The 27,946-nt window shown below is 38.0% G+C and overlaps 1 protein-coding gene and 1 pseudogene across 2 annotated transcripts in view; one reads left to right on the forward strand and one right to left on the reverse strand.

The window, feature by feature from the left end:
* Nucleotides 1–27,946, forward strand: part of SLX4IP (SLX4 interacting protein) — a 160,409-nt gene that overhangs the window by 1,131 nt on the left and 131,332 nt on the right. Inside the window, exon 2 of the mRNA XM_081149810.1 lies at nt 10,453–10,508. Coding sequence (XP_081005936.1) covers nt 10,482–10,508 — 27 coding nt within the window. The 5' untranslated portion in view covers nt 10,453–10,481. The remainder of the gene's footprint in view (nt 1–10,452; nt 10,509–27,946) is intronic.
* On the reverse strand, nt 9,646–10,109 carry LOC308563130 (calmodulin pseudogene; annotated as a pseudogene). The gene has a single exon. The product of its transcript is annotated as a calmodulin pseudogene (transcript).

Raw genomic sequence — 27,946 nt, forward strand, 5'->3', positions numbered from 1 at the left:
ACATTTACTTGGTAAAATTACAGAGGTGGAAGAAGTAATTCCTAGAAGAAATGAGCTTAGGAAACACGGGAAAGAAGTGCCCTTGGAGCTGAGGGGTGAGGAAGCTGATACTCACCTGCAGGGGGAGTGGGGGTGGGGATGGGGTAGGGAAAGGCAGAGGTGCCCCGGGCCCCTCCCCACCGGGAGAGGGCTGGGTCTCAGCCCTAATGGTTTTAAGGGAGGAGATGTTAGGGGAGGTCCCAGGGGGAACATCTCAGTATAATGTTCAGCAGCTTTCCAGTTGTGTCCTTTCAGGGCTGTGGGCTCCACTGATTGATTGGGTGGTGTCAGGGGTGGGGGCAGTTACTCAGTGCAGCTGGTTCTGAGGTCAGCTGTGGCTGGTTTTGTTGTTGTTTGGGCCTTGAGCTGAAAAACAACTGAGGCCTAAATGTTATCTCTAGGGAGGAAAGATCAGGGGATCCAAACCACATGACCAGTGATATGCTAGGGGAGGAAAGGCCACCTGGGGGGGGGGGTAAGGTCCCACCTTACAGTTGTCCTTTGTCAGGCACCCAGGGCTTTCCATCCTGGTGACCTTCTGAACCTGGCCCATCTTCTTGCTCTGCTTATTGTCTGTCTAACTGCCTACCACAATTTTACAACCAGTATTCAAGTTAGGTGGGCACTTGCTGCTAAAAATGTGGTCTACCTACCAGCAGCATCGTTGTCACTTGGGTGCTTGTTAGAAACGCAGTTGTAGACCACGTCCTAAGACCCACTGAGTCAGAATCTTCCCTAAGAAGTGTATCCTAAAGTGCAAGGAGCACTCATTCAGGGCACAGACTAAAGACAAAGATGGTCTCTTCAATCTGTGCTGCTTAAACAGTTCACAATTTATTGTCAGTTTATTCTATGTTTTAAATGCAGTGGATATGTGGCATATTTTTTCAGTGCTTAGCTCATCACCTTGATGTCAAGATGCCAATCTTAGCATTCTAAAAAGTTGAAGAGAATTTGTCAGTCTGGTATGTTACTTATGTAACCTGTTCTGACGACACCTCTGTGCATATTTTTACTTTGAATTTATTAAATCTTGGCCTGCGTGTGTTCAGCAGTTCAATATTGATTTGAAAAACCTTGGGCCGTGGTTAAACCTTTTTGTCACACCTTGCTTTCTTCTGTCTTCCTTTAATGAGAAATCTAAACCTGATTTATCTCAGGTCTTTTAATATTGCCGCTCATGAAAATCACCTGGGGAGTTATTTTTTTAATCCTCACCCGAGGATATTTTCTACATTGCTTTTCAGAGAGAGAGAGAGACAGATGCGACACATCAACTGGTTGCTTCCCTCGAGGGGCAGGGGATTGCCCTTGGCTGGAATTGAACCCGGGACTCTTCAGCCCATGGGCCAACGTTCTAACCGGCTAGGCCTCACCCAGGGAGGTTTTTTTAAAAGACATCTGCGCAATGTCAGCAGAGGTTGAGACCTGCAGATGGAATTAAGGAACCAGTAAGGTATTAGAGAAACTGTAAGTGACTTTTACATTTTCCATGTTGTTGTATGTTAGGCTTTTATCATCCTTACTCAGTTTTACTTAAAGTAATTAGGATTTGAAGGCAATTAAGAGAATTGGACTGGGAATGTGGTGAATCAGCTTCCCAGTAATCAGTCAACTTGCATTTATTTATTCTATGTCCGGAGCAAGTTGTGTAGCCTTTCCGTCTCTTCTCCCTCCACCTATTAATCGGGAAAAGAAGAATGAAGACCATGTTGTTTTTATTTAGAATTGTGAGTGTTTCAAAAGATCTAGTATTGAATACTTAAATCCTGTGAATATGAGGAAGAACAGTATTTCATAAGTGCAATATTCATTGCTTCTGATTTCCACATACAAGCTTACCTTGTTTTATTGAGGTTCACTTTATTACATTTCACAGGTCTTGCTTTTTTTACAAATGGAAGACAAGACCCTCCACCAGCAAAAAGATTACAACTTGCTTTATTGCAATACATAGTTTATTATGGTGGTCTTTTTTCTAAAAAAACAACTTTATTGTGGTATAATTGTCATACAAGAAACTGCACATATTTAAAGTGTACAGTTTGATGTATTTTACATGTAGACACCACTAAAACCATCAGCACAATCAAAATTAGCATATCTATCACCCCCAAAAGTTTCCTCTGGCTCTTTGTAATCCCTTTGGCCACTGTCTTTTTATTTATTTATTTATTTGTTTATTTATTCTGGTTGCTATCTTTTAGGCAACCACTAATCTGCTTTCTGTCACTCTAGATAAATCTGCATTTCCTAAGATTTTATCTAAATGGAATCTTACTGTAGGAGCTGATTTGGGGGGGCACGTGGAGGAGCTTCTCTCACCATAATTGATAGCCATCTTTGTTTTTGTAAGCATCAATAGTTTGTTCCTTTTTAATTGCTGAGTAGTGTTTCATTGCGTGGATTATACAGTAATTTGTTTATACCTTCACCAGTTGAAGGGCATTTGGGTTTTTATTTTCACAGTGTTCATTTCACATTGCCTTTTCCAGTTTATTTGAATTGGCAAAAAAAAAAAAAAAAAAAAAAAGTCTATTTGGTGGCCAAACCTACGTACAGTGAAACCAGGAGATGACAGAGATAAAATGTGTTTGTATCGGGATGTTACCTTTGCCATTGTACAATTTATGAATTGTTTTCTGAGTGAAACATGTTATGGCTTGACTTTTTAGTGGATTGTATCTCTTGATGTGTACATTTCTAGTCACTTTAAGCTTTATTTAATTTTTAAAGTTTACTATTTATATATTACTTTTTAGGGATTGAGAACAATAACTCATGCATCTAAGTAACTTACTCATTAAGCAGCAAAATAGAGATCTGTGAAGTCTGTCCGTCAGTGGAGAGTACCACTAGTGTTGATTGATGATTGATGTAGGTACATTTCGAGGCTTTTTGCTTCTATTATAGCAAAGCAGTGCCTCGTGTTTATTATGGTATTGACATTTTGTGTTTGAAAAAATCAGTGCTGGTAACTAAAATTGGATATGCCTTATGTTAGTTATATGATAATATATAGAATATTGCAGTTACAATATTTTGGGCATTTAAAAGTTCAGTTGTGTCATTATTTTGACTTAGTCTCTTGTTAGAAAAGGTTGGATTTTTTGTTTTTCAGTTTTAAAAATATTTTTAATTAACGTGGTAGAATTTACTCTTTTAGGTGTAAATTTCATGAATATTGACCAATGCGTTGATCTTATAACCACGATCCCAATCAGGATACAGTTCCATTACCTCCCCCTCCCAATTCCCTTCTGCTATCCCCACCACTCCACCCACAGCCATCAATGATCTGTTCTCCATCTCTAGAGTTTTTGCACTGAAAGAATTAGATTTTAAGACGATTGCATTAATGATTACCAGAAGCTTTTTCCTATGGTGAAGGTGACTGGAGAACAGTAGTTATCAGAGTGGGCTTGGATTGATTATGTGCTCTCTTGTGCTCTCCATGTTTATAACGATTGTGGTTAACAGACTGAGTACTGACTGCGCTGGGCCGAATATCACATATCTGATCTCACATAATCCTCACAGGACTCTTGAGAAAGACACTTATTATCATAGATTTTTTAAAAAACACCAAAAAAAACCCCACCAGAGACTTAGAGGAGTTGAATAGTCTGTCAGAGGTCACATGAAGGGGCAGAATTTGAACACGTCTGTTTTACTGGAACCTGGAGGCCTTGGCTGCTCTACATGGTGGTGCCTCTGTCTGTTTCTGACAAAGTATTAGAAATTAGACGTCTCTTAGTGAAGCATCCTGTACAGCTCTGGGTGGGGATTTTCGTGGGCGCAGCAGGAAGGAGAGGCCCAGAACATGGGTCAAATGAATGGGTTAAGGGTATAGAATAACTAAAAGAACTGTTCTGTGGAATTAATCATGGTAGAGGATTTCAATATTTGACTAACATTTTAAAGACAAAGAGAAAAAAGACCTAATTTTTTTTTCCACTTTGCATTATCCTCCTCCCATTGTTGGAGTTTCCCTTTGTTTGTTTTTTTAATTTCGTTTTTCCCTTTTTTATAAGCTGACTTTGGCTTTCAAAATAACTGTATGAACAATAGGAAAAGGTGATTCTTTTTTACACTGAAGTTGCCTTTTCAAACTTTATCTAGGCTGTCACTAGCAAGATCTTTGCTCATTTGTCATTTTTCCTTTGCTATTTTGTTCAAGTTTATAATTCCTTCCTTGATACTTTTTTTTTTTTGGTGATAAAATTGGATGTGGGGACAGGGAACAAAATGATTTCTCATTCTTGAATTATAGTTGTTCCTTAAAGTTCTAGGCCTTTGCTGTTTTCAGTTTCTACTCCCATAACTAATGAAAGTTTTTTTTTAAGATGATAAGAGGAAGTATAGTAATTTTCTTGATAAAATTTGAAATCCAGAGATTAGAAGTCTGAAGTTATTTTCTGGTCATTTTAATCTGGAGTGGTTGCTTTGGTTTGTTACACAGTCCAGCAATGCTAAAAGGAAGACAAATGTGAATTTCAAAGTGCCTTGGATTTTCCCACCGAATAATCTAAAAGGTCATTGACTTTCTTTATTAGAGTTTATCTCTGCTTTGTATTTAAGTGACAGAACAATCATGTGATATTCTTTAATCTACTTCCATTCCCTCCCCAAATTAATTTTCTTAAGGATCTTGGGATCTTTCCCTTTCTACTAAAGACACAAATGCACATGTATTTTTGGTGGAGTCATACGCTATCAAAGTCTCCTCCATCTGAAAGAATGCCTGTTTTCAGGCCAGAGAAAGTCGCCTCAGGAATGCAAAAATAGAGAATGAGACAGTATTTTATGAGATTTACAATATACTTTAACTTGTCAGTATGCTTATGCAAATTACATGCTTTTAGATATTTGGAAAATTGACCTTTTTGGAGATTGTCTTGATCTTCTGAAAAACATGCAATAAAATAAAAATTTCACTGAATTTAGACTTGAACAGGCAGGTGTGATACCAAGGCTTTTTAACATTTAAGCTTTTTAAACTCCAGACATTGTGCGTGCTGCTCTAGCCTGCACTGATGGTTCTCTCTTGGTCGAGCCCCACAGTCTCATGTAGGGATCTGCTTTCATGAGATCCTGGGATTCCCTCTGCCTTTCGCCTGTCTTGGCCTTGTTTCCTGTATCTTCCTCTTTCTTGGTTAATTTCCTCATTTTGGTGAAGCACATCTTTAGTAGCTTCCTGAGAAAGGGTGCCTGAGTCTTAAATTTTTTAAGACCTTGCATGCCGAAAAACCTGCCCCCTCCCAATGTTTAAAGGCAGTCAGAGGTTAGAAACAATTTTCTTTAGAAATTTGAAGCTATTTCATTACCTTTTAGTCTCCAGAGGTACTTTGGGCAATTTGGAGCCAAATATTCTCTTATCACCACCTCTCTCCCTACCCCCCCATTTTTTAAAGATTCTTTCTGTCACCAGTGCCTAAAATTTTACTGTACCCCAATATGGGTCTGTTTTCATCCTAATTTTCATGTGTTGGTCCTCCTATACTGGTTCTTTAATTTTTAATCAATTGTCTTATTTTTCATCTTTTTTAGTTTTGCTGAAGTTTCTGAATGACTTACTGAACTTGATCTTTCAGCCCTTCTATTAAGTTTTTTTAATACCAGCTATCATAGTTTTAATTTGTTTTCCAAAATTTCCTTTTTAAAAAGTTATTGCTTTATGGATGCAATACCTCCTACCTCTCTGATATTAATTATAATTTCTTTTTAAAAAATGTTTTCTTTTCCTTGCATAGTCTTGGTTTCAACCAAGTAGTTTTTTTTCTGTTTGTTTTCTTTTCTTTCATGAAGAGTCTTTCCTTAAATGGCAGGTAATGCCTGGTTGTTTACTTGTATTTGATAGTAGACATTAAAAAGATGGAAATTCGTTCTTCACACAGATGTGCAGCTTGTAGGTGTAGGCTTCACTTCATAGCTATTTTTGGGGGGTTTTCTTTGGGGAACACCTGATACGCTTTAGACCCTGCCTTTTAAGTTAGTCCACTTCCCTGAGTGGGAAGGTTTCAGTCTCCCATCTGGAGAAGCTACACAGGGTAGAGAGGTGTATTAATCAAGGTTCTCTAGAGAAAGAAAACCAGTAAGTTACACACACATACACATATATATAGATATACATGCGTGTGTGTGTGTGTGTGTGTGTATACATATTTATTATAGGAATTGGCTAATGTGATAATGGAGGCTGAGAAGTATCATGATTAGCTCTCTGGGAGAACCAGGAAAGCTAGTGTGTAATTCAGTCCCAAGTCCAACAGCCGGAGAACCAGGAGTGCCAGTGTCTGAGGGCAGAATGAAGATGGGTGTCTCAACTCAAACAGAGTTCAACAGTTCACCTTCCTCCCACTTTTGTTCTGATAGGCTCTCACTGGATTGAATGGTGCTCACTTATATTGGGGAGGGCCATCTGCTTTACATGTTTACCAATTAAAATGTTAATCTCTCCCCAAAATACCCTTACAGACGCACCCAGAAATAGTTTTACTGGTTATTTGGGCATTCCTTAGCCCAGACAAGTTGACATGCATAATCAACCATCACAACGGGCATGTGGGCTATGGAAGGTTCAGTCAGTTTATAAGTATTCCCTTAAATTCTTTTTTCTGTAGGTACCCCCCACCTTAAGTTGTGCCTGGTGTTTTTCTAGACCAGAGACCCTCTTTCTTACCTTCTCTAGAAAATAATTCCCCAGACTTCTGCAAGGATGGGAGGAGGTCAGTTGCCTGGCTGAACATAGTAAAAGGGAGTATAATTTCTTTTTTTATTTTCATTTTTATTTTTATTTTTTTATTGATTTTAGAAAGAGAGGAAGGGAGAGAGAGAGAAAAACACCAACGTGAGAGAGAAACATCAATCTACTTCCTTCCATGCTTGCCCCTACTGGGTACCGAACCCACAACCCGGGTATGTGCCCTGACTGGGAATGAAACTGACAACCTTTCAGTGCACAGGATGATGTTCAACCAACTGCGCACAGGTAGTTTATCCATTCGTCAGTTGATGGACATTTGGGTTTGTTTCTCCTTTTTTGGCTACTCTAAATAATGCTGCTGTGAACATTCCTGTATAAATTTTTGTGTGGACATATATTTTTCTTTTGATGTTGAGCTCATCATGTGTTTATTAGCCATTTGTATATCTTCTTTGGAGAAATGTCTATTCAAATCCTTTGTCCATTTTTAAATTGGGTTATTTGCCTCTTTACTTTTCAGTTGTAAGGATTCTTTGTATATTCTAGACATGAGTTCCTTATCAGATACATGATTTAAAGATATTTTCTCCCATTCTGTGGGTTGTCTTTTAACTTTCTTGGTAATGTCTTCTGAAGGACAGACGTTTTAAATTTTGATGAAATGTGACTTACCAGTTTTTCTTTTGTCATTTGTGCCTTTGGTATTATATCTATTGCCTAATGCAGGGTTGCAAAAATTTACACCTATGTTTTCTTCTAAGAGTTTCATAGTTCTAGCCCTTACGTTTAGGTCTTTCGTCCATTTTGAGTTAAATTTTGTGTGACTTGAGGGTCCAGCTTTATTCTTTTGCATGTGGATATCCAATTGAAAAGACTATTTCTCCATTAAACTGTCATGGCACATTTGTTAAAAATCAATTGACCATAACTATAAGGGTCTATTTCAGGATTTTCTATTTTTTCTGTTGATTTGTGTGTCTGTCCTTATGTTAGTACTACACTGTTTTGATTGCTGTAGGTTTGTATCGAGTTTTCAGATAGGAAAGTATGAGTCATCGAACTTTGTTCTCTATTTCAAAATTGTTTTAGCTACTCTAGATTCCTTAAATTTTCATGCGAATTTTAGGATAAGTTTGTTAATTTCTTTAAAGAAGTCAGTTGGGATTTTGCTAGAGATACTGTTGAATCTGTAGATCCATTTGAGGAGTATTGCTGTCTTAACAATATTTAGTCTTCCAATCCATGAACTTGGGATGTCTGTCTGTTTTCTTAAGTCTTTAATTTCTTTCAATAATATTTTATGGTTTTGGTGTACAAATCTTGTTCTTGTTTTGTTAAATATTTTTTGTAAGTATTCTTTTTGATGCTATTGTAAATAGAATTGTTTCCTTAATTTCATTTCAGGATTACTCATTGGTGGTGTATAGAAATAGAGTTCATTTTTAATATTAACTTTTTATCTTATAATCCTGCTGAACTTGTTTATTTTAGTAGTTTATTGTTTTTTATTCTTTGACATATAAGAACATGTCATTTATTAATAGATGAGAGTTTTACTCTTCTTTCCCAGTCTGGATGTCTTTTCTTTCTTTTTCTTGCCTAATTGCCCTGGCTAGAACCTGTAATACTATGTCGAGTAGAAGAGGCCAAGAGGAGGCATCTCTGTCTTTTACTCATTGTAGGGGGGAAAGTGTTCAGTTTTTCACCATTAAGTATGATGTAAGCTGTGGGGTTTCTTATAGATGTTTTTTTATCAGGTTGAGGATGTTTATTCTATTACTAGTGAATTGGATTTTTTAAATAAAAAATGGGTTTTATATTTTTTGAATTTGAGATGATCGTGTGTTTTTTTTCTTTTAATCTATTAATATAGTATATGATATTGATTAATTTTCAGATGTTAAACAAACCTTATATTCCAAGGGATAAATCCAGCTTCGTCATGGTGTAGAATCCTTTTTATATGTGACTAGATTTGATTTGTAGTATTTTGTTGAGGACTTTTGTGTCTTTATTCATAAGGGATATTGGTATATAATCTTCTTGTGATGTCTGTTTGGCATTGGTATCAGGATAATAGTGACCTCATAGAATGATTTGAGAAGTTTTTCTTCTTTTGGTGGGGGCATAAATTGTTTTTTTTAAGCAAATACACAACTTGGATTAGATTTGAGGCAAATTGTGCCATAAGCAGATTTTCATTAAGTGGTTAAACAAAGTTTAAAAAGCAAGTAACAATAAAAGAAAATTTTTTGGTACAGGACCAGCAGTATAAAAAAATAGTGTAGAAGTACCTGGATAATACACCTGTTTTGCAATAGTGCAACTTTTAAGTACATATTGTTGACTATTCGTAGTCCATACAGAGTTACAACCCTGCACTTCAACATCATGCTGACAGTTCCTAAAGAAAAAGGCATAACCCAGATGTTTGCTCATTTGACCAACTCCAAGTTTAGATGTGCAGAAGGACTTAGGTGTATCCAGAGTATGCCACATGCAGTGTTACTTAATCAGTTTTTCTATTTTATTTATTTTTTATTCACTTTGTGTGTGTGCGTGAGAGAGAGAGAAACATTGATTTGTTGTTCCACCTATTCCTGCATTCATTCATTGGTTGATTCCTGTATGTTCTCTGACCCAGGATTGAACCTACAGTCGTAGCAAATGAGGACAACACTCTAACCAACTGCACTACCCAGCCTTTATTTTGTTTTTCTAAAATAAGGTTTCAGGACAATGATAGTAAGATAAGCAAAGACAACATGGAGAAATGAAGTTCTAATTACTATGCATGAATATTTTTGACAGTAGGGAGGAACCTTTTATAGATAAGTTACAAAGAAAAGGTAAATAAACAATTTTATACAATAAATTTAGCACATTCTGTACAGATGTTGTCACTTTGCTGTCGTCATTTGTACAAACTCTTCATTGATTATTTGACTGTCACCATCAATATCTGCTTCCTTGATCATTTCATCATTCTTTTCATCCGTTAACTTCTCTCCAAGGTATGTCATCACATGGCGAAGCTCTGCTGCACTAACATAGCCACTGCCATCCTTATCAAACACACGAATACTTCTCTAATTTCTTCTTCACTGTCTGTGTCTTTTATTTTTCTCGCCATCATTGTCAGAAATTTCAGGAAGTCAGTTGTGCCATTACCTTCAGCATCCATTTCATTAATCATGTCCTATAACTCTGCCTCTCTGGGATTCTGCCCAAGAGACCTCATTACAGCTCCCAGTTCCTTTGTTGCTAGAGTTTTATCACCATCCTTATCAAATAGTGAAAAAGCTTCTTTGAATTCTGCAATTTGTTCTTTAGTCAGTTGGTGAGCCATGCTGCAATTGCTGCTGGTCTCCAAGATATGACCACACAACCACTCAGCTCACTCGCTCCCCTCGGACTCAAGAAGTTCTTCTTATGCTTCTGTTTTATTAAAGAGTTTGTGAAGGATTAATATTAATTTTTCTTTAAACATCTGGTAGAATATATCCGGGCCTATGCTTTTCTTTATGGATGGTTTTAAAATTACTAATTTGGTGTAATATTTTTGCTAAGACTAGTTATAAGTGAACATTGATCGTGCAAATACCTATTGATATTGACTGTTCAGCCAACCTTTCTCTTGTGAAATATTCAAATAGAAAGAGATTTTGATATACTTATTTTTAACTTTCTTTTTTCTTCTATTAAAGGTATCTAATAACTTTGGAATCAGTAAGCCATGGCATCAAAGAAATTTGCTATTAAAGTAAGTAATGCTTAATAGCCTTCTTTAAAATGATTAATCACTTTCTGGTATAACTAACTTCTATGTTAATTGAAAGTAGAAGCTCTGAACTTTTCTTCTAGTCTTTAAATTTGGCTCTGTACTGAAAACTTGAGGTGGGTGATTGAAAATTTTCATGTTTAGAATGAGAAGGGGGAGAAAATTTGTAGTTCCTATGGTTATGAGAGTTGCTTGCTTCTGACCAAAAGATGTAACTTGGTCCTTTTCATTTTAAAAATTATGATTCACATTGCATGTCCATGACGTAGTTTTTGATTTTGACTAAGCAAATGAAAAAATAAAGAAATCAAATGTTGTACCTGGTCAGTGCCAGGAGAGAATTCTCTTGCTTGGCTCCCCTCTTTTGCCTTCCTCTTATAAGTTTCTCTTCTCTATCCCTTAATGTTTGGGGCTGGGACCTTATCAGGTGTGGAGGCATGGGAGGATCACATATGAGGGAAGGAGGCAGGAAGAACTGATCAGTAGTGGGTATAAGGTCTAGGAGATGCTTTCATATATGTTGGTTCTTCTTTAGGACATTTTTTCTATTCTATTATATTAAGTATGAATTCAAAACACCAAAATAGACAAATTAGTTAACCAGGTGAGATACTGTTTAATATTGTTATATCTTTTTAGCATGTCAGCACTTACTTAGATTTACAACATATTTATAAATTTTATTGCTTAGTTATTTTTTGTATCCATATGTTCTGTAGTATTTCTCTCTGAAAGATTAAGTGGTGAACTTTCACTATTTGTCTAAAATATATATTTTGTCTAAAAATATATTTTGATCTTACTCTACAAAGATACATAGTTTGTTATAAAATTCTAGGTTGAGCATTATTTTTCCTCAGCACTTTAGAAATATTTTTCCATTATCTTCTGGAATCTGTTAATGGCACCTGAGAAACATTTTAATTATCAAATTTAAAATTCAGATTTAATGGCTTAAAAAATGAGCTGTTTTATTTTTTTCTCATGATTCTGTAAGTTGCCTGATATCAGTGGGTGGTTTCTCCTTTTGATGTTGATGTTTGGGGCTGCAATTATGCAGGGACTCAATTCAGATAGAACATCAAAGATGGCTGTCAGTTGATACTTGGCTGTGGGTGGAATCGTACCTGGGGCTGTTAATTGTTGCCCTTCAGGTTCTCATTTATGTGGCTACTCTGCGTGGATTGGGCTCCTCTTAACATGGTGGCTGCGATTTGAAAGATGGTGTCCCGGAGCAAGAGTTACAAGAAGAAGTGTAATTTGCCAGTCCTCTTAAGGCACCCACAGTCTCAGATGCCATTTCTGCTGCATTCTATTGGTCAGAGCATTTTAAGCCCAGCCCCAGGGAAGGTGCACCTCTTGATATGAGAAGCAGCATGTACTTACAGGGAAGGGGAAGCTTGTCCCAGTATATCTGTGGAGGCTAGTTACCACAGAAATCTGCTGTCAACCTCATTGTGATTCCTTTTTTGGTTATCTGTTTTTTCTCTCTGGTTGCTCTTAAGATTTTATATTTTTGTGTGATGTTCTGCAATTCTACAATTAAATCTCAAGATACAGATTTGCGTTCATCTATCTATGGCTTGAGATGCAATATACATCTTCATTTGGAAGATTCAAGTCTTTCATCGGTTTTAGAAAGTCTCGATCATTTTCTCTTTGGGTACTGCTCCTCTTTATTCTCTTCCTGCGTAATCTTGGTTTTAGCCAAGTAGAACTTGGAGCTCTTATACAGAGTTTGTTGGATAATTTCATGTAATGGTTTTTTATGTGTTAGAGGGATGATATTAACTTGTGCAGGACTGAACCCCCGCCCCCCCCCATAGGCTGTCTGCTCAGAAAAGAACTGGGCCTCTTGCAAAGCTCTGCCAAAACTGGCTGTGGCCCAGTACAGTATACAGTCGTGGTCAACCCCACAGCTTGGACTCAACCCCTAATTCTGCCAGAGGTGAGTGTTGATTTGCCTGCTGTACACACCGATGTGGATGTGGCCAATTCTGTTACCGTATTTTCCCGTCTCATTGTTGCACTATGAAGGCTTGGAACCTAGCGCTTAGTTCATGCCAGGCAGGGAGTTATCCCAACCATGAGTATCAAGCCAGCAGGTTAGGGATAGAAACAGGCTTCTGAAACATTGTATGAAAGATTTTACACATCACATTGTGATTGTATTCCTGCCTATGATCACACAGGCAAAGGGCCAGTGCTTTCCTAATCATGCAGCTTCAAAGCCCCACAACCCAAGCACTGGGATCCCATCCTGAACATCTGACATCTCACCCTGCCAGATTGCTATGCATTGCCATAGAGTGTCAGTGGGGGACATGCACACTTTATGATGCCATAACCATGTGCCTTCTCTAATGAATGCTTTTCCAGGAGGCTTGTATGAGCGCTCCTTGGCCATTTGTCTTTTCCCGTTTCTCTTCATGTCTCTATGTTGCATTCATGGTGCTTTTTATCAGACCTCTTTCAGTTAATTAAAAACCTTTCATCTGTATTTAATCTGCATTTAATCTACTTTTTAACTTGTTTATTTTTAGTGATTGCATTTTTCATTTGAGAATGTGTTGGGTTATTTTTTTAATTCAAATTCTGCCAGTTCTTTTTATATACTTGTCCTATTTTTTTCAACAAGTTTCCGTTTCCTCCTTTTATGTCCTTCATAATTTTAAAGTAATTTATTTCACAGTTCCCACTATTATTTACGACGCATAGAAGAAATTAATCACTGAAATTGCTGGATTATTCATTGTGTAATTTTTAATTGTGCACGTGTACACACACACACACACACACACACACACACACACACCCCCACACCCCCCCCCCCCATGAGCCGGAGCCCTTGGCATTTCATTGGTTTTGGACTAGGTTTTATATTAATTTCATGACTTGGAATTCCACCACCTTGTGTGTAATATAACTTTACACTTCAAAACAGTCTGGCACAAGGTTGATGTTTTAGTATTTTCTTGTATTTTCATGGCTCTTCTCCCTTCCCCTTCCCGCTCCCAAGGCCCTGGATAGATGGCAAGCTTCCGTGTTGCTTACCTTGGTGCGTGAGCAGAGATTTTTTTTCAGTTGCATTTTCATGAAGGCTGCAGTTTCTCAACACAATGAAGGAAAATGCTCTACTGAATAGTTCGTGTTCTGAGAAATTATGGACAAACTTACCCACATGAACCAGAAAGGATTATATGAGGATATCTACAAATTGAGTACTTATTTGTGTGTCAGGCATTGTGTAAAGAACTGAAAGTTGAAGTTTTTTGCAACTCTGGGTTTAACTCGAATGGGTTCATTCCCAGCTCCCTTTTCTCTTCTACCCCTTTGGGGCATTAGGATACCAACTTTAAGCTGTCTTTGCTCCCAAATATTCTGACAGCCAGGCTTGAACCTTCCAAAGGGGTGATGATTTTCCCCCCTAGCTTTATTGAGATATAATTGTCATATAACATTGTTGTTCAAGGTGTGCAGTGTGACAAGTTGATAAACATACGTGGTTAAATGTTTACCACAATAAAGTTAACACATCCTTCAGCTTACATAATTACCATTTTGTTTTTTATGCTGAGAATGTTAAAGCTCTACTCTCGTAGCAACTTTGAAAAATACAGTACAGCACTGTTAACTATAATCACCATGCTATACATTTAGGTCCTTATTCATCTTATAACTGGAAGTTTGTATCCTTTGACCAGCATCTCCCCTTTTCCCCTGCTGCTTAGCCCCTGCCGACCACCACTCTGTTTCTGTGAGTTCACTGTTTTTATTTATTTATTTTTTAAATTTTAGTTTTTCATTACTGTTATATCCAGTATTATTTTGTATTAGTTTTGGGTGTACAGCATAGTGTTTGACAATCATATACTCTATAAAGTGATTCCTCCGATATTTCAAGTATGCACGTGGCACTATACATAGTTATTACAATATTATTGACTATATCCCCTTTGCTGTACTTTAGACCACTGTGACTGTTGTGTAACTACCAATTTGTATTTCTTAATCCCTTCACCTTTTTCACCCAGTCTCCCAACCCCCCTCCCCTCTGGCAATCATTAGTCTGTTCTCTGTTTCTATGAGTCTGTTTCTATTTTGTTTGTTTATTTTGTTCTTTAGATTCCACATATAAGTGAAATTATATGGTATTTGTCTTTCTCTGACTTATTTCACTTAGCATAATACTCTTTAGGTCCGTCCTTATCTGTCGCAAATAGTAAGATTTTATTATTTTTTATGGCTGAGTCATAGTTCATTGTATACATGTACTACAACTTTTTATCCACTGAGTTGGATGTTTTTAGATTCCATATATTATTGTCTGACTTATTTCACTTAGCATAATGCCCTCAAAATGTGTCCATGTTGTTGCAAATGGCAGGATTTTCTTTTTTATGGCTAATAATGTTCCACTGTGTATATGCACCACATTTTCTTTATTCATTTACCATCAATAGACACTTAGATTGTTTCTGTGTCTTGGCTATTGTGAGTAATGCTACAGTGCACACGGGAGTAGAGATATCTCTTCAAGATAGTAATTTCATCTCCTTTGGATATATATCCAGAAGTATGATTGCCAGATCACATGGTAGTTTTATTTTTAAGTTGAGGAACCACCATACTATTTTTCATAATGGTTGTATGGTATTTGTATTCCCACCAATCCTGCATTAACCAGGGTTCCCTTTTCCCCTTATCCCCACCAGCATTTATCTCATCTTTTTGATAACAGTCATTCTGACAAGTATGAGGTGTGGTTCTTTTCATTGATATTTGCTTTGTATGTCTTGAGGCTATGTTAATAGGTATGCACAAGTTTATGATTGCTCTTTCTGTTGAATTGAATCCTTAATCATTGTGAAATGTCTCTTTTTATCTCTAGCCATATTATTTTTAAAAAATATGTCTTTATTGATTTTAGACAACACGGAAAGGAGAGGGAGAGAGAGGGAGAGAGAACATCCATGTGAGAGAGAAACATCTATTGGCTGCCTCCCACATGTACCCCAACTGGGGACCGAACCCGCAACCTAGGTATGTGCCCTGACTAGGAATCCCACCGGTGACCTTTTGGTCCACAAGGTGATTCTCAACCAATTGAGCCACACCGTCCAGGGCTCTCATCATACTTCTTAACCTAAAGTCTACTTGTCTGATATTAATAGAGCCTGTATTTGGGATCTCCAACCAAATATTTGAGTCCCCACTGGATTATCAAACCCCAGCACTGAATAAGTCCCACCCATGTACACAAAGTTTCCAATCAGCATTTCATTGTTCTTAATTATGAATGGATGAAAGAATATTACCAGAGATTTAAGGAAAACTTGAGAAAGAGAAAAAAGTGAATGAAGAAACTCAGAGGGTCAGAGAGACTCTAGGGAGCAAAGGACAACTTTTAAAACACTATAATTAGTATCCTCAGAGCAATAAAGGAAGCAATTGTAACCATGTAACAAGATCAGGATTTTGTAAACAAGGGAAATTCCTGAGAATAGGAAAGAGCTCTTGTAAATTAAAAGTGCTTAGTAGAAATAACAATTCAGTGAAGTATGGAAAGATGGTTGAGGAATACTACCCAGAAAGTAGAACAAAAAGATTATAGATAAAAAATTGGGGCAAAATCTCAAGAAAATTAGAGGATATTAAAAATTAGAGTTCTAGAAAGGAAAACAAAGGAAGTAGTAGAGAGGGAAATCATGAGAGAAATAATAGAATAAAGTTTTCCATCATATGGACACAGAGTTTCTATTTGAAAGTTCCTGTGAGTGGGTACCCAACAGTCAATGAAAAAGAGTTGTACCAAGGCACATCATCCTAACATTTCAGAACATTAGGATACAGAGAAGATCCTAAAGGAAAAACAATTCTCGTACAGAGATCAGATTCAGAACAGCCTTCTCAGCAGCAACAGCCGGGGACAGTGGAACAAGACTCAGTATTCTAAGGATAATGGTCTCCAACCCAAAACTCCTCACAGCTGAGCTTTCAATCACATGTTAAGGTAGAATAGAGACGTTTTCAGAGATGTAAAGTCTAAATAATTTCCTCCTAATGTATCCTATTTTAGGAAGGATGTGGCTTTCCAAAATCAGGGGATCAGCAGAGGAGGAGTGAGATATCAGATCCAAGAAATTAGGAATTTGATAGGTCGGTACCCAAGCAAATCCCACAATGATCAACTAAAGCAGGCAGTTTGATTGGAACAGGAGAGGAGGTTCTATGAAAGATATCTCCAACAAAAAGTGAAATGAATAAAATACCTCATGTATTTAAATGTATTGAGAGGAGGTTTTCTTTAGCTCTATCAAAGAGCGTGGGGGCAATTTAGTGATAGTAATACGAGAAACTAAGTAAAAGAAGAATGACACAACCCTTAACTCTAAGCAAACAAAAGATTGTGCAGGATAGCAAAGTGAGGGTGGCACACTGCCGGGCTCAGCTTTGAGCAGAGGATTTATTTCATATATTGTTAACTACAAAACTTGGAAGGCTGGGAAAGGAGACCTGTGAGAGGGTGGGCTGTAAGCATTGCCTCATTTTCAATAGAAAGTATGTAAACCTGGAATAATAAGAAATTATAGTGTAAACATAGTATTTAGAAATACGATCAAATAGCTCAAGTTTTCAGAGTGGTGGTTCCGTGTCAGTGAGAGTTGGGGTGGGGGTGGTAGCAGGATGGGACAGAAGAGACCTGTTTTGGATATGTCATTCTAATCTGTGTGTGAATTACTATGATAAAAAAAATTAAATAGATAAATAAAATTTTAAAGGAATTAGCTTATGCCAATTTTCATATAAATGCATCTACTTTTGACTATTTGGTTTCAAAACTATTTGGATACAACGTGGTTCCCAAAGTAACCGAAAACCAGGTGAACACCAAATAGTTTGCCTCTTGCATCTCAATTTATTCTTTCCCCGGAATGGCATTAATTATCTACCCTTTAAATCCTTCAAATGAAGAAGGGTCTTCTGACCTTCATGCAGGTAAGAGGGCTTTTTTTTTTTTTTTTTCTAAACTGCTGTGGCCCTTGCCTTGAACTCTCTTAGGCCAGAATTCCAGAAAGTGGCAACAGTGACATGAGAGAGTCCTTGGAACCACAGATTTCAGGGTCTCTTGACTTCTGGGCCACTGCAGCTTGTGGCAGGGAGATACTGTACATCCTGTATGTACTTTAGCGACTCCTTTTTCACTTGAAAGTAATGGTGATAGCAGACACGTCTCCCCAAGGCTCCTTGTGATCTTAATTCTAGCGCTATACCCACTACAGTGTTTTAGAATTTCCAAAATGATGAGGAGCCTAGGGTCAGGTGCTTGTTTTGTAAATACAGTTTTATTGGAACATAGCCACTCCCATTTGTTTAGGTATGGTCTCTGGCTGCTTGTTTGCTACAGTGGCAGAGTTGAATAGTTGCAACAAAAACCTCATTGCCTGCAGAGTCTGAAATATTTATTTATTTTTTAATATATCTTTATTGATTTCAGAGAGAGGAAAGGAGAGGGAGAGGGAGAGATAGAAACATCAATGATGAAAGAGTCATTGATCTGCTGCCTAGCCCACAACCTGGGCATGTGCCCTGACAGGGAATCGAACCCGATCGCCTGGATCCTAGGTCGACGTTCAACTGCTGAAATATTTCAGCTGGGCTGAAATATTTATGTATAAATGCTGATTTGGGTATATAAATATATACTTCTTGAAGCACATAGCTAGTAGCAGCTTTATTGGACATCACAAGAGTCTAAATTTTTGCATCCTTCTTCTGGACACCTTCCTCCTCGCACCTTGTGAGAGTAAACTTTGAAGTTACCTTGGGCTGAACTGGCTGCAAGGGTGGGCAAATTAGCAAGGCCAAGGCAAGGCCATTTCCTTTGCAAGTGGAAGCAAGAAATAGACATGACATATAATGATCTTAATTATGGACTTTTGTCCATTAAAACACAAAGCTTTAATGAAAAGAAAATAAGTTTAGTAATAAATTATTGTCAAAAGTGTCAAATTAATATGCATGGTGTCTACCTCTGAAAAGTTTATGGGTCCATCCCCTGCTTTGAAGGTATTTTTAAAAGTATGTAATGGTGCCAGGTTTCACTCTTATGATTTTAAATTTTCAGCTTGGGTTCCAGCAAAGCAGTCATATGAAAGGTTCCTACCTCATTTTCTCTGTCTGTAGGTCATTTCCTTTGCTTCCTGCATCTGTTTTCTTGGATTAGTTAGGTATTATACCAAAGTCTAAGTTTCTCTTGACTACAAAGCTTGCTCTGCTGCTTCCCTCTCCCCCAGTCCAGTTTATTGTGGGTGGGAAAATTTCTGTTGAGAGGGCTTGATTAATTAGAAGGGATTCCTGGCGCTCCTGGCTGTGGTAGCCTGGGAAGATTACAGAGCCTGGCTTAGTGACAGGCCAATCTGTATTTAGGAAAAACTCGGACCAGCCAGATTTCCCTGGAATGTGGGTCTGGCTTTGTCTTCTTCCACAGGGAATGTGTAATGACCCCCTCCTCCTCCTTCCCACCCATTCCTGGAGACTTAAAGCTTTAACTTTTGCTGTTGATAGTTGTCCACTTTTTATTAGGGGGTGGGGAGTGGGGATGGGGCCGGGAGCTGGACTTCTGGGGTAGGAAGGATGAATCATTTGCTAAATCTAAAATAACAGGTTTTAGATTTTATTAATGTTAATGAGGAGAGGAGAGATTTTACATTTTTAAAATTTCCCTGAATCTACTATTTATATTTTTCTTTCCACTACTTTGTTGCAATTATAGTTTTATGTTCTGCTTTGAATTTCAGTTAACCTTAGTCTTTGCATGCTTTAGAACAACCACAAAAAGAGAAATATGCCCAAGAATTGACAGTAATTTCCCCTTGATAGTAAAAGTAAAAGTGAAGAGCAATGCTTTGAGCTTCCACGGAAAGAAAGTTGAATAGCAAATGGGCCTTTGTCTTGCTGATTTGCCTCAATGAATGGCTTCAGTTCTGTGTCTTAGGTTTTTCAGTTACCTAAAAGGGCATGTGGTACTGACTTTTTCATCTGGGCTCATTTGAAAATAGATGCATTGATTTTGTGTATTATTGAAAAAAGATTTATGTAAATATTTTCATATCAGTTGAGTTCTAGATAATGACTTTCTACTAAATTTTAAGACAGAATAAAATGGAAGTGTCCTAACAGAATAAATCACAAAAGTTTTAAATGGTTACTTTTTTTTTTTTTTTTTACTATAAATGAATTTGAGGAGTGTGCAGCCTTTATCCCTAAGAATGTTTTTACAAAGGCACTTACTTGCCTTTGTGAAACTTTTCAAAGTGAAAGTAGCACCTCTGTATTTCTTTTCACAGTAGTTAAAACTCTTCATATTACAGTTCTTCTCAATTCTGTGTGTTCCTTGGAGAGCTTTAAGTGTTAAAGACATGAGGATCACTGAGAGTTTGTCTAGTAGTTGATGACATGCTCAAACTAAAGTAGGCTGTTGTTTTTCCCCCATTGCATATATCTGTTCTATTACATTGAGCAGGCTGGAAACAATTCAACTAACTGTGTGCTGATTACTTGGTAGAACTGAAATACAGTTCATAATATTTCACTAACAGTTACCCAGTTAATTCTGCCTCAGGCATAAAGCTTTTAGGTACCTTCTTACTCACTAGGACGTTTGCTCTGAGTATTGATGACTTTGAAACAAAGTTCTTGTTGAAATGAAACTTCCTTTTCTTTCTGGCCAGACACAATTTTTCAATTCTTTTCCATGTGTATAAGCTCATCTGTTCTTTTTCTGGGTGATTAGCAAGTGTTTAAGAACAGCCCTGGTTTCTCATCCTCAGCTTCAGCTTGTTACCTGCTACCTGCCTAAATTGATCACTAAATCCTCAAACTAAGAATTCAGTTTGCCATAGTTTTCTTCTAAATTGGCTTTTGCTTTGATCGTCTCTGGTACTATCCTCACACATCCTAGGCTTGCCAAGTTGTTCTGTATTCATAATCACCTATTTAATGCATCTACCCTTTGTAGAGTATCTTTGACTTTGGTGCTTTTCTTTTGTTACAAATCCAGCCCTTATTAACCTTCTTGATTGTATTGCTGCCTTAATCGCTATTCCTTTTTTGTACTGCCATTTCAGTTCATCCAGACACCTGACGGGATGTTTCCTTAACACCATTTTCATCATGTTGCTTCCTTGCTTAAGTGATCAGAGGTAATTGATTTTGTTTAATCAGATCTAATCCAGACTCTCCAACTAGATTTAAAGCACTCTGATAACTATTCTCCCCTCTTTAACTTTGACCTATGTTCTCATCTTGGAACTTGGAAACATGGCCTGCCTATTCCTATGAAACTGATACATTTCCCTTTCCTGCAGTGATTTGGCCTGTGGCTTTCTCTCTTCCTGCTCTATCATCTTTTCTTTCTTTGTCTTTGCCCATCAGCTTTGTCCAGGCTTGACCAATGACTTGCTTTTCCTTTGACACACGATCCAAACTTTTCCCACATTGACTACCGTCTCACTTTGTTCCTTTGACCATGATGTGCAGCTTATGTTGTAATATTTTAGATATATTCTCCAATTGTTTACACATGTGCACACACGTACATAAGCATTTACAGCATACTGTCCCAGCCACATTCCCTGAGAAAGACCTGTGCCCTGCTTCTTTTGTATCCACACAGGTTCTGCATAATCTGGAGCATTTCTGAGGTGCCCAGAACCCCTCACTTTCCTTATTACGAAGATGAGAAGTTTCTTCCCTCATGGTTCATGGAGAACAGGGAAGTCACTCAGGCTTATTTTTTACTGGTCTTTTTTCAGTTCCAGACAGAGAATGTTGTAATCTTCAATTTGTGGTATATTTCTTAAAAAAAATTTTTCATTTCAACCTGTTTCTCCTTTTAGGAGTCCACCGTTCCACTTTGAAAATATTTTAAGTAATTCTTTTGAAAACAACTTTTGTTAATAGCCAAAATGACAGTGTGTAGAGTTTGTGTCTCTGTGTGCTTTAGTAAATTATTTCATTATAATAATGGTAACTATTTGGAATTATTATATTTTATTTTAATTAACACTATAGTGTTATCTCTTGATACTTTAATTTTCCAACATACATAGAAAGCATGTACTTTGTATGTTATTTATTTATTGTAGAGTGAAAAATAATTTTTGGCAGGAAAATAGATCTCTCACAGATAGGGGAACTCTGTAAGTTCCTTGCATTCTCTCTGAGGGCTGTAGAGGGCGTCATTGTTCCATGTTTTATAAAGTAACTGCAGACATTGTGAACCAAGGGAGCACAGCAACTGAAGTGCTTTTTAAATTGCAGGCTCATTCCTAAATTATCCTGACATCCTAAATGCCTGTGTTTGTTTGCCTGGGAGTTGTGTGCATGCTCTCATCCATATCCTGTTATGCCTGTGGATATTTAGATTGCTCTGTCTTACAGTTCTTCTCACCAGGAAACACTACCATTAACTGCAGCACGGGAAAACAGTCACAGTAACCCAGACTATCCAAAGTGGCCTCCGAGAAAGCGTTCTCAGAGTGACACAGACTGCCTCTGAATGCTTCCCTTCCAGATTCAGAAACCAAAATTGATGGGCTGAGAGTGAGGATCCCCTTTGTCCTTGGAAAGCTTTGGGACCCTAGCCCAACCCTGGTCCTAGTGGTAAAGGCTAGAGGGGTACCATTGTGACTGGGACAAAGTCCTTGCCGTCACAGCATTATTACAGTTACTGCTCCTCTTCCTCACCTTTCCTTATTGTTATCATTGCTGTTAGTTCAGGGGATGCGTGGTTAAGGAATCAAGAGGTGGAGTGGGGACTGACAAAAGTGTCCTTGCATTATACAATCCCTGGGAATTTTATGGAAATAACATTCCACTGAAATAGCCTGTGTGTGCAGCAATCCAGTCATTAGCCAGATAATGTAAAAAGATACATGTTGTCGACTTACTGTTCTTTAAATGTTTCTCTGGTAGTAACCACTTGTAATATTCATGATTAAGTAATATAGGAAACTAGGCCACTGTATGTGTGTGTGTGTATAAACTACTTTGTTGCATGTGAGTAATATGTGACAATAACATTCTGATTTTAGGACTAGTAAAAACATCAGATGATGAGTTTATATAGTGATTCTACACATTCACATAGGCACGTGCTATATTTTGCAAGTGTAATTTAAGAAAGAATGTTATGCTGTTTGGTTCACAAAGGTATAGTGTCATATAAGTTCTGGCAAGGCATGTGCCAGATCTAGCATCCCAGTGCTCATTACCAGAAAAATTCACTACATATTTATTGAAAAAAAATCCACGTATAAGTAGACTTGCGAAGTTCAAGCCCATGTGGTTCACAGGCCAACTGTATATTTTATGGGTTAATGTTTAGATCATGTGTAGTTATAAATTTCTGTGATTATCTATATTCAATTCATGTTGCTCTAGGCTTTTTAATAGTACTTGAAAGTTGGATCATGAGGTTTTTGAGGAAAGGATTCTAGAAGATGGAGTTAACATCAGACTTAATCAGGTTTCCTGAATTCAGATTGTGGTTTTACTCGTGAAAATTGTATGATTTTGAATACTGTTACCTCTCTGTGCACCTATTTCTTCAGTAATAGCACTATATGTTTTACAGGGTTTCTTGTGGGTATCAGATTAATAATAAAAGATATACTGCTGTGAAAGTGTTTGGGAAAATAACATTTTATGCATGTTATGGGCCCTCAGTAATTATTTTATGGTGACATTCTGTACAGTATTCAAGGGACTTGGCCTTAGCGTCTTATTTGTTCATGGTCTCTTTGGAGTGAAGACTAGTCTAATTCTTTTCATGTGGAAGGTGTCAATTAGCAAATCTTCATTTATCCCTGGCATGCAAGGTCCTGGGTTAGGTACTAGACACCGACAAGGCTGATGATCGCGTGTCCCTGTCCTTGGGATTTGCAATGAGAAATTAATGTGTCAAACTTTAAATAGCAGTAGGTTAGTAGAACAGAGATGCCAGAGTACCATGCATAGCTGAGTCATGAACAAATGAGTACAAAATTTTGTTCAGATCTGTTTCCAAATGGGATATTGTGGCAAAGCCATAGGCATCAATCCGTTGGGTGCCCTATTTGTGTGTCAATTTTCTTAGTGGGCTACAGTGGCAGGTGGCTGGGGCTAGAAGTCAGGGAGTTAGATGTTAGTCCTCGCTATTGATTCCTGATTATGGATAGGTCAGTTAACATCTTTTATTTTAGTTATTTTAGCTGTGTTATCAGCCCCCAACTTTTTATAATTTTATGGGTCAGAAGATCCAGCTGGGCAGTTTTTCTGCTTTATATGGGGTTACTCACTTGGGTGCATTCAGATCATGACTGGGATGGAGAGCTCAAGAAGACTTTACTCACCGGTTCGGTTCTTCTCCATTATGCCTTTCCCTCTTCACAGGTTGTCTTGTCATTTGGAAGTCTAGCTTGAACTTCCTTATGGCATGGTGTCTGGCTTCCCCAGAGAACATGACAGTGGAAGCTGCGGGGCTTCCCAAGGGCTATGTCTGGAACTGGCAAGCTGTTTCTTCCACTATATTCTTTTGGCTGGCCATCACAGAGAGACCTTGCTAGGTCTCCAGCAAGGTCAGGAGGAAAGGAAATAGACTCCACCTTTTGGTGGGAGGAGCAGTGTGCATATACAAAGGAGCGGAGGAATTGTTGGTGGCTATCTTTGGAGATTTTTTTTTACTATAGTTCCTTTATCTATTAAATGAGGTGTTGAATTAGGGAGCCTTTTAGGACCTGTCTAGCTCTACATTTCTATAATTCTATAAATTTTTATTTCAAGAATTTTTTGTATATTATATGGTAGAAATAATATGGGCTTTGGAGGCAGAGAGGCCTGCCTGGGTTTGAATCAGGGCCTTGCACACTGACATGCACTTTAGGAAGTGACTTAGTCTTTCTGAGCTTTCGTATCCATAGTATTAATATAAACTCACTTCTTGGATTATTGTCCATCTTAGCAATGAGTCATCACTCAGAAAGTGTTAGTAGCATCCTTCCTTTTTCCCTTCCTTGTTATCTGATATGGGCCTTTTCATAGCTAACACTAGTTAAAGACATTAATTGCAGTTCTTTTTATTTAATTCTGATATGAAGGTGTTCAGGTATTTAATCATGTTTTGTGGTACTAGACTATTTTTCTGAGAGCAAGATTCAAACAAGACTGTTCAGTTTGTTCACCCATTTTGGTGGTTATAAATTATCCCTAGAACATTGTTGTATTTAGAAAGCATGCTTAAAAATAACTAGTTTGAAATGCATTTTTGTCTGTGAACAGCTGACTTATTTGGCATTTTTAGTGTTTTTTATCTGGAAGAAAGAGAAAGCCATGTGGAGTGGACAACATTCTGTTTGGCTGTTTTGGACTATGGTGGTGCCTAGCCTATTGACCAGGATGATAAGTGAGATTGGGGCATGTGCTTCTGCCATGTTAAATGGATCCAAAAGCTCAGAGACTAAGAGAAAAGAAAGACTATATTCTCTAAAGCACTGGTTCTCAAAATGTGTTCCCTGGATCAGCAGTACTAGTATCCCTTGCGCTAATTGCAATATTTTTATCATAGTGCTATTGTGAGGATTAACTGAAATGATACATATAAAGTGCTTAGTACAGAGAACCATTTTAATAAATGTTAGGTATTATCAGTAATATTATAATCATAATAAATATTAATCATTGTGATTAAATTTTTCTTCCAGAATGTTTTTTGAAGCAGCTTATTTTGCAGTTCTCCTTAAAGCTACCAGAGTTCTTATTAGTGCTCTTTAAAATTTTGTGAATGGTCTGTTAGTCTAACAATATTTCAAGTTGTCAAGTAAATGAAGATGTGTTTAAGCAAAGTCTGAAGATGGTTCTTACAAAAGCCCATACTTTTGCAGAAGATATTCTTCAGCCTGAAGTGATGTTGAGAAACCATATAAGATATATATGTAAATATGTTCAAAGCCTTAATGTTAGTGAGAGTCATTAATGGCATTCAGAGAGTCCCCAGGCAATGTCTGAACTCTGGAATTTGCTATTTTATTTATTTATTTTTATTTTAAATTTATCTTTATTGTTGAAAGTATTACAGATGTCCCCTTTTTTCGAGTTTACTTTTAAAATCCATTCTCTCTTTAGACCCCCTTTCTTCATTTTAGATATTGGTGTCCTTAAACAAAAGTTTTCATGTGGAATTTTTTTCTTTTTCATTTGTAGTCAAATAAGGATCATGGTTAACCCCAAAAGGAAGGCCAGCTGGGCTGTGGGGGCCTGAGCCATGGGGTGTGGGAGGGGGCTGGAGCCTCACTTCAGCCTGCTGTCTGTTTGCTTCCCCTTTTCTTTCCTTTACCACTGTGCTTAAGCCAAATCTCAAAGTGAAAAGCAGTTTATTTGTCTTTGGGCTCTGCTGATTCATAGGCATGGGTGCTCTCTGGGATGTCACTGTCTGACCACTGAGCTGTCAACCATAATTTACCCCAGCTTCCCTCTGGTGCCTCCTTCCAGGACTGAAAGCTTTGCTTTCCCTGAGGGAGCCCCGGGGGTTCAGTGATTGATGACTTCTCTTGCCTATACTTACTGGGCCTGGCTGGAGTGTTGGCCCTTATCTTTCTGCCTCTCACCTTCCTTGGGCAAGTATGTGGAGTGGCTCACATAAAACTGCTCTTTCCTTGGAGGATGGGATACTCAGGCAGAGCCAGGGGCCCAGAGAGCATCTCCCTTGGGCTTCCAACAGTGTTCCCTGGAAGTGCCCAGTTCCCATGGAGGCCCAAGCCAGATCTCTGTCTCTGAGTGGTTCAGCTGCTATCTATTCTTTTGATGTATTGGAGTTCTGCATAGAATTTAACTGGGGTCAAGGGAGAGTATAAAACACATTGAAAAGTGCTGAGGTAGTCCAGCTCCTTCATGAACAAGCAGAGAATTCCTGTGGAACAGAAGGTGAGGATGTGAAAAGTTGCCCAAGAGAAGTTAGTGCCTTATTTAGAGACATGAGCACCGTACAAAGCTCTTTGGAGGAAGAAACAAACCTGTGCAAAACCCCAGAACAGAAAAGGGTACTTGATGATAAAGGAGTGTGAGTGTCTCAGAGTACCTTGGCACTGAGCCTTGTGAAGGCCTGGAGACAGCTTCAGGCTGCCCATGGCAGCTCCACTGATGGCCTGTTTGAGAAGCAGGGCCCTGGTCTCTTGAGTATTCCTTGTTACTCTCCCTCTGTTGGCCTGTCTGTGCTCCCCTGTGCACATTGTAGATCAGGATCACTCCTCACCTTTCAAGTGATATATTTTACAAGACTGCTGTGCTTTCTGCCCCAATAAGCAAACTTCTGGAGGTGACTTTGCTCCAGTGACTGTGGCACAGGGGCAATGTTACTTAATGCACACGTGGTTCTCTGTCCTTATGCCACCATTAGGCATGGGAGTTGTCAGCAAAAGGGACAAATGTTACCCCAAAAGTTAATATAGCTGTGCTTTATGGTTTAGAGACTTTAAAGTTTCTCTTTGGCAATCCCACAGATAGGCCTTCTTACAAAACATCATAATGAGTACTTAGAGTTTGTAGAGAGGCCTCAGGGGCATCTAAGAGGTAGCTGAAATAATCTGACCCTTGAGAAGGTTCTCTTGGTTACTGGGGGTGAGGATGATCATAATTACAGCTTTACTTCACAGTTTGCAACTTGCTTTGTTGTTGGTGTGCAAGTTGAGACATTTTTGGGTTCACATTCTTTAGCCTGTACATGTTATGGTAATTAAACCATAATTTTGCAACAATCAAGAAAAGTATCAAAGAGCATGCCATTCTACTCTAAATCTCTATTCTATAGATGACATTCCAAGTCAGGAAAGGACCCAGGCTTCAGTAGCATGAATCTGGCATTAAATCTTAAATTCTGAAGCCCCGAATGCATTCCAGCGAGTCACTAGTCAGCTATGAGTCTGCATATTTGATTTTGACTCAGCATTCCATTTGTACTTCCTACAGTGTATGAAACAACAGAAACTGCATTGTAGCTTTAGTATTTTTAATTGTCACCTACTGGTGCTGCTAGCCACTTTGCAAAGTCGTCTAACAGCTGATGAAATGCTTACTTTTTCAAAGATGGCTTGATGGAATCAGATGTCGCTGCATCAGCTCAGATGCTGCTTGAGTCTGTTTCACTTCCCACAATGACTGATTCTCCATCTGCCATGACAGTGCATTTCTGAGCTGCAGCCCCCTCAGTGGTGGTGACTGGAATGTTTATTTTTAGGAAAAGTTAAAATTATTCAGAAAACGGTGTCTTCTGTAAAATTTACATGAATCAGCCTCTCTACAGGGATCATGGGAGAGGTGTGTGTGTATAGACTTTAAAAACTCCTTATGGAAAATTTTAGAATTATTAAAGGGGAGGAGTATAA

This window comes from Miniopterus schreibersii (genome assembly GCF_964146895.1).
Source record: "Miniopterus schreibersii genome assembly, chromosome: 10".
Classification (NCBI taxonomy): Eukaryota; Metazoa; Chordata; class Mammalia; order Chiroptera; family Miniopteridae; genus Miniopterus; species Miniopterus schreibersii.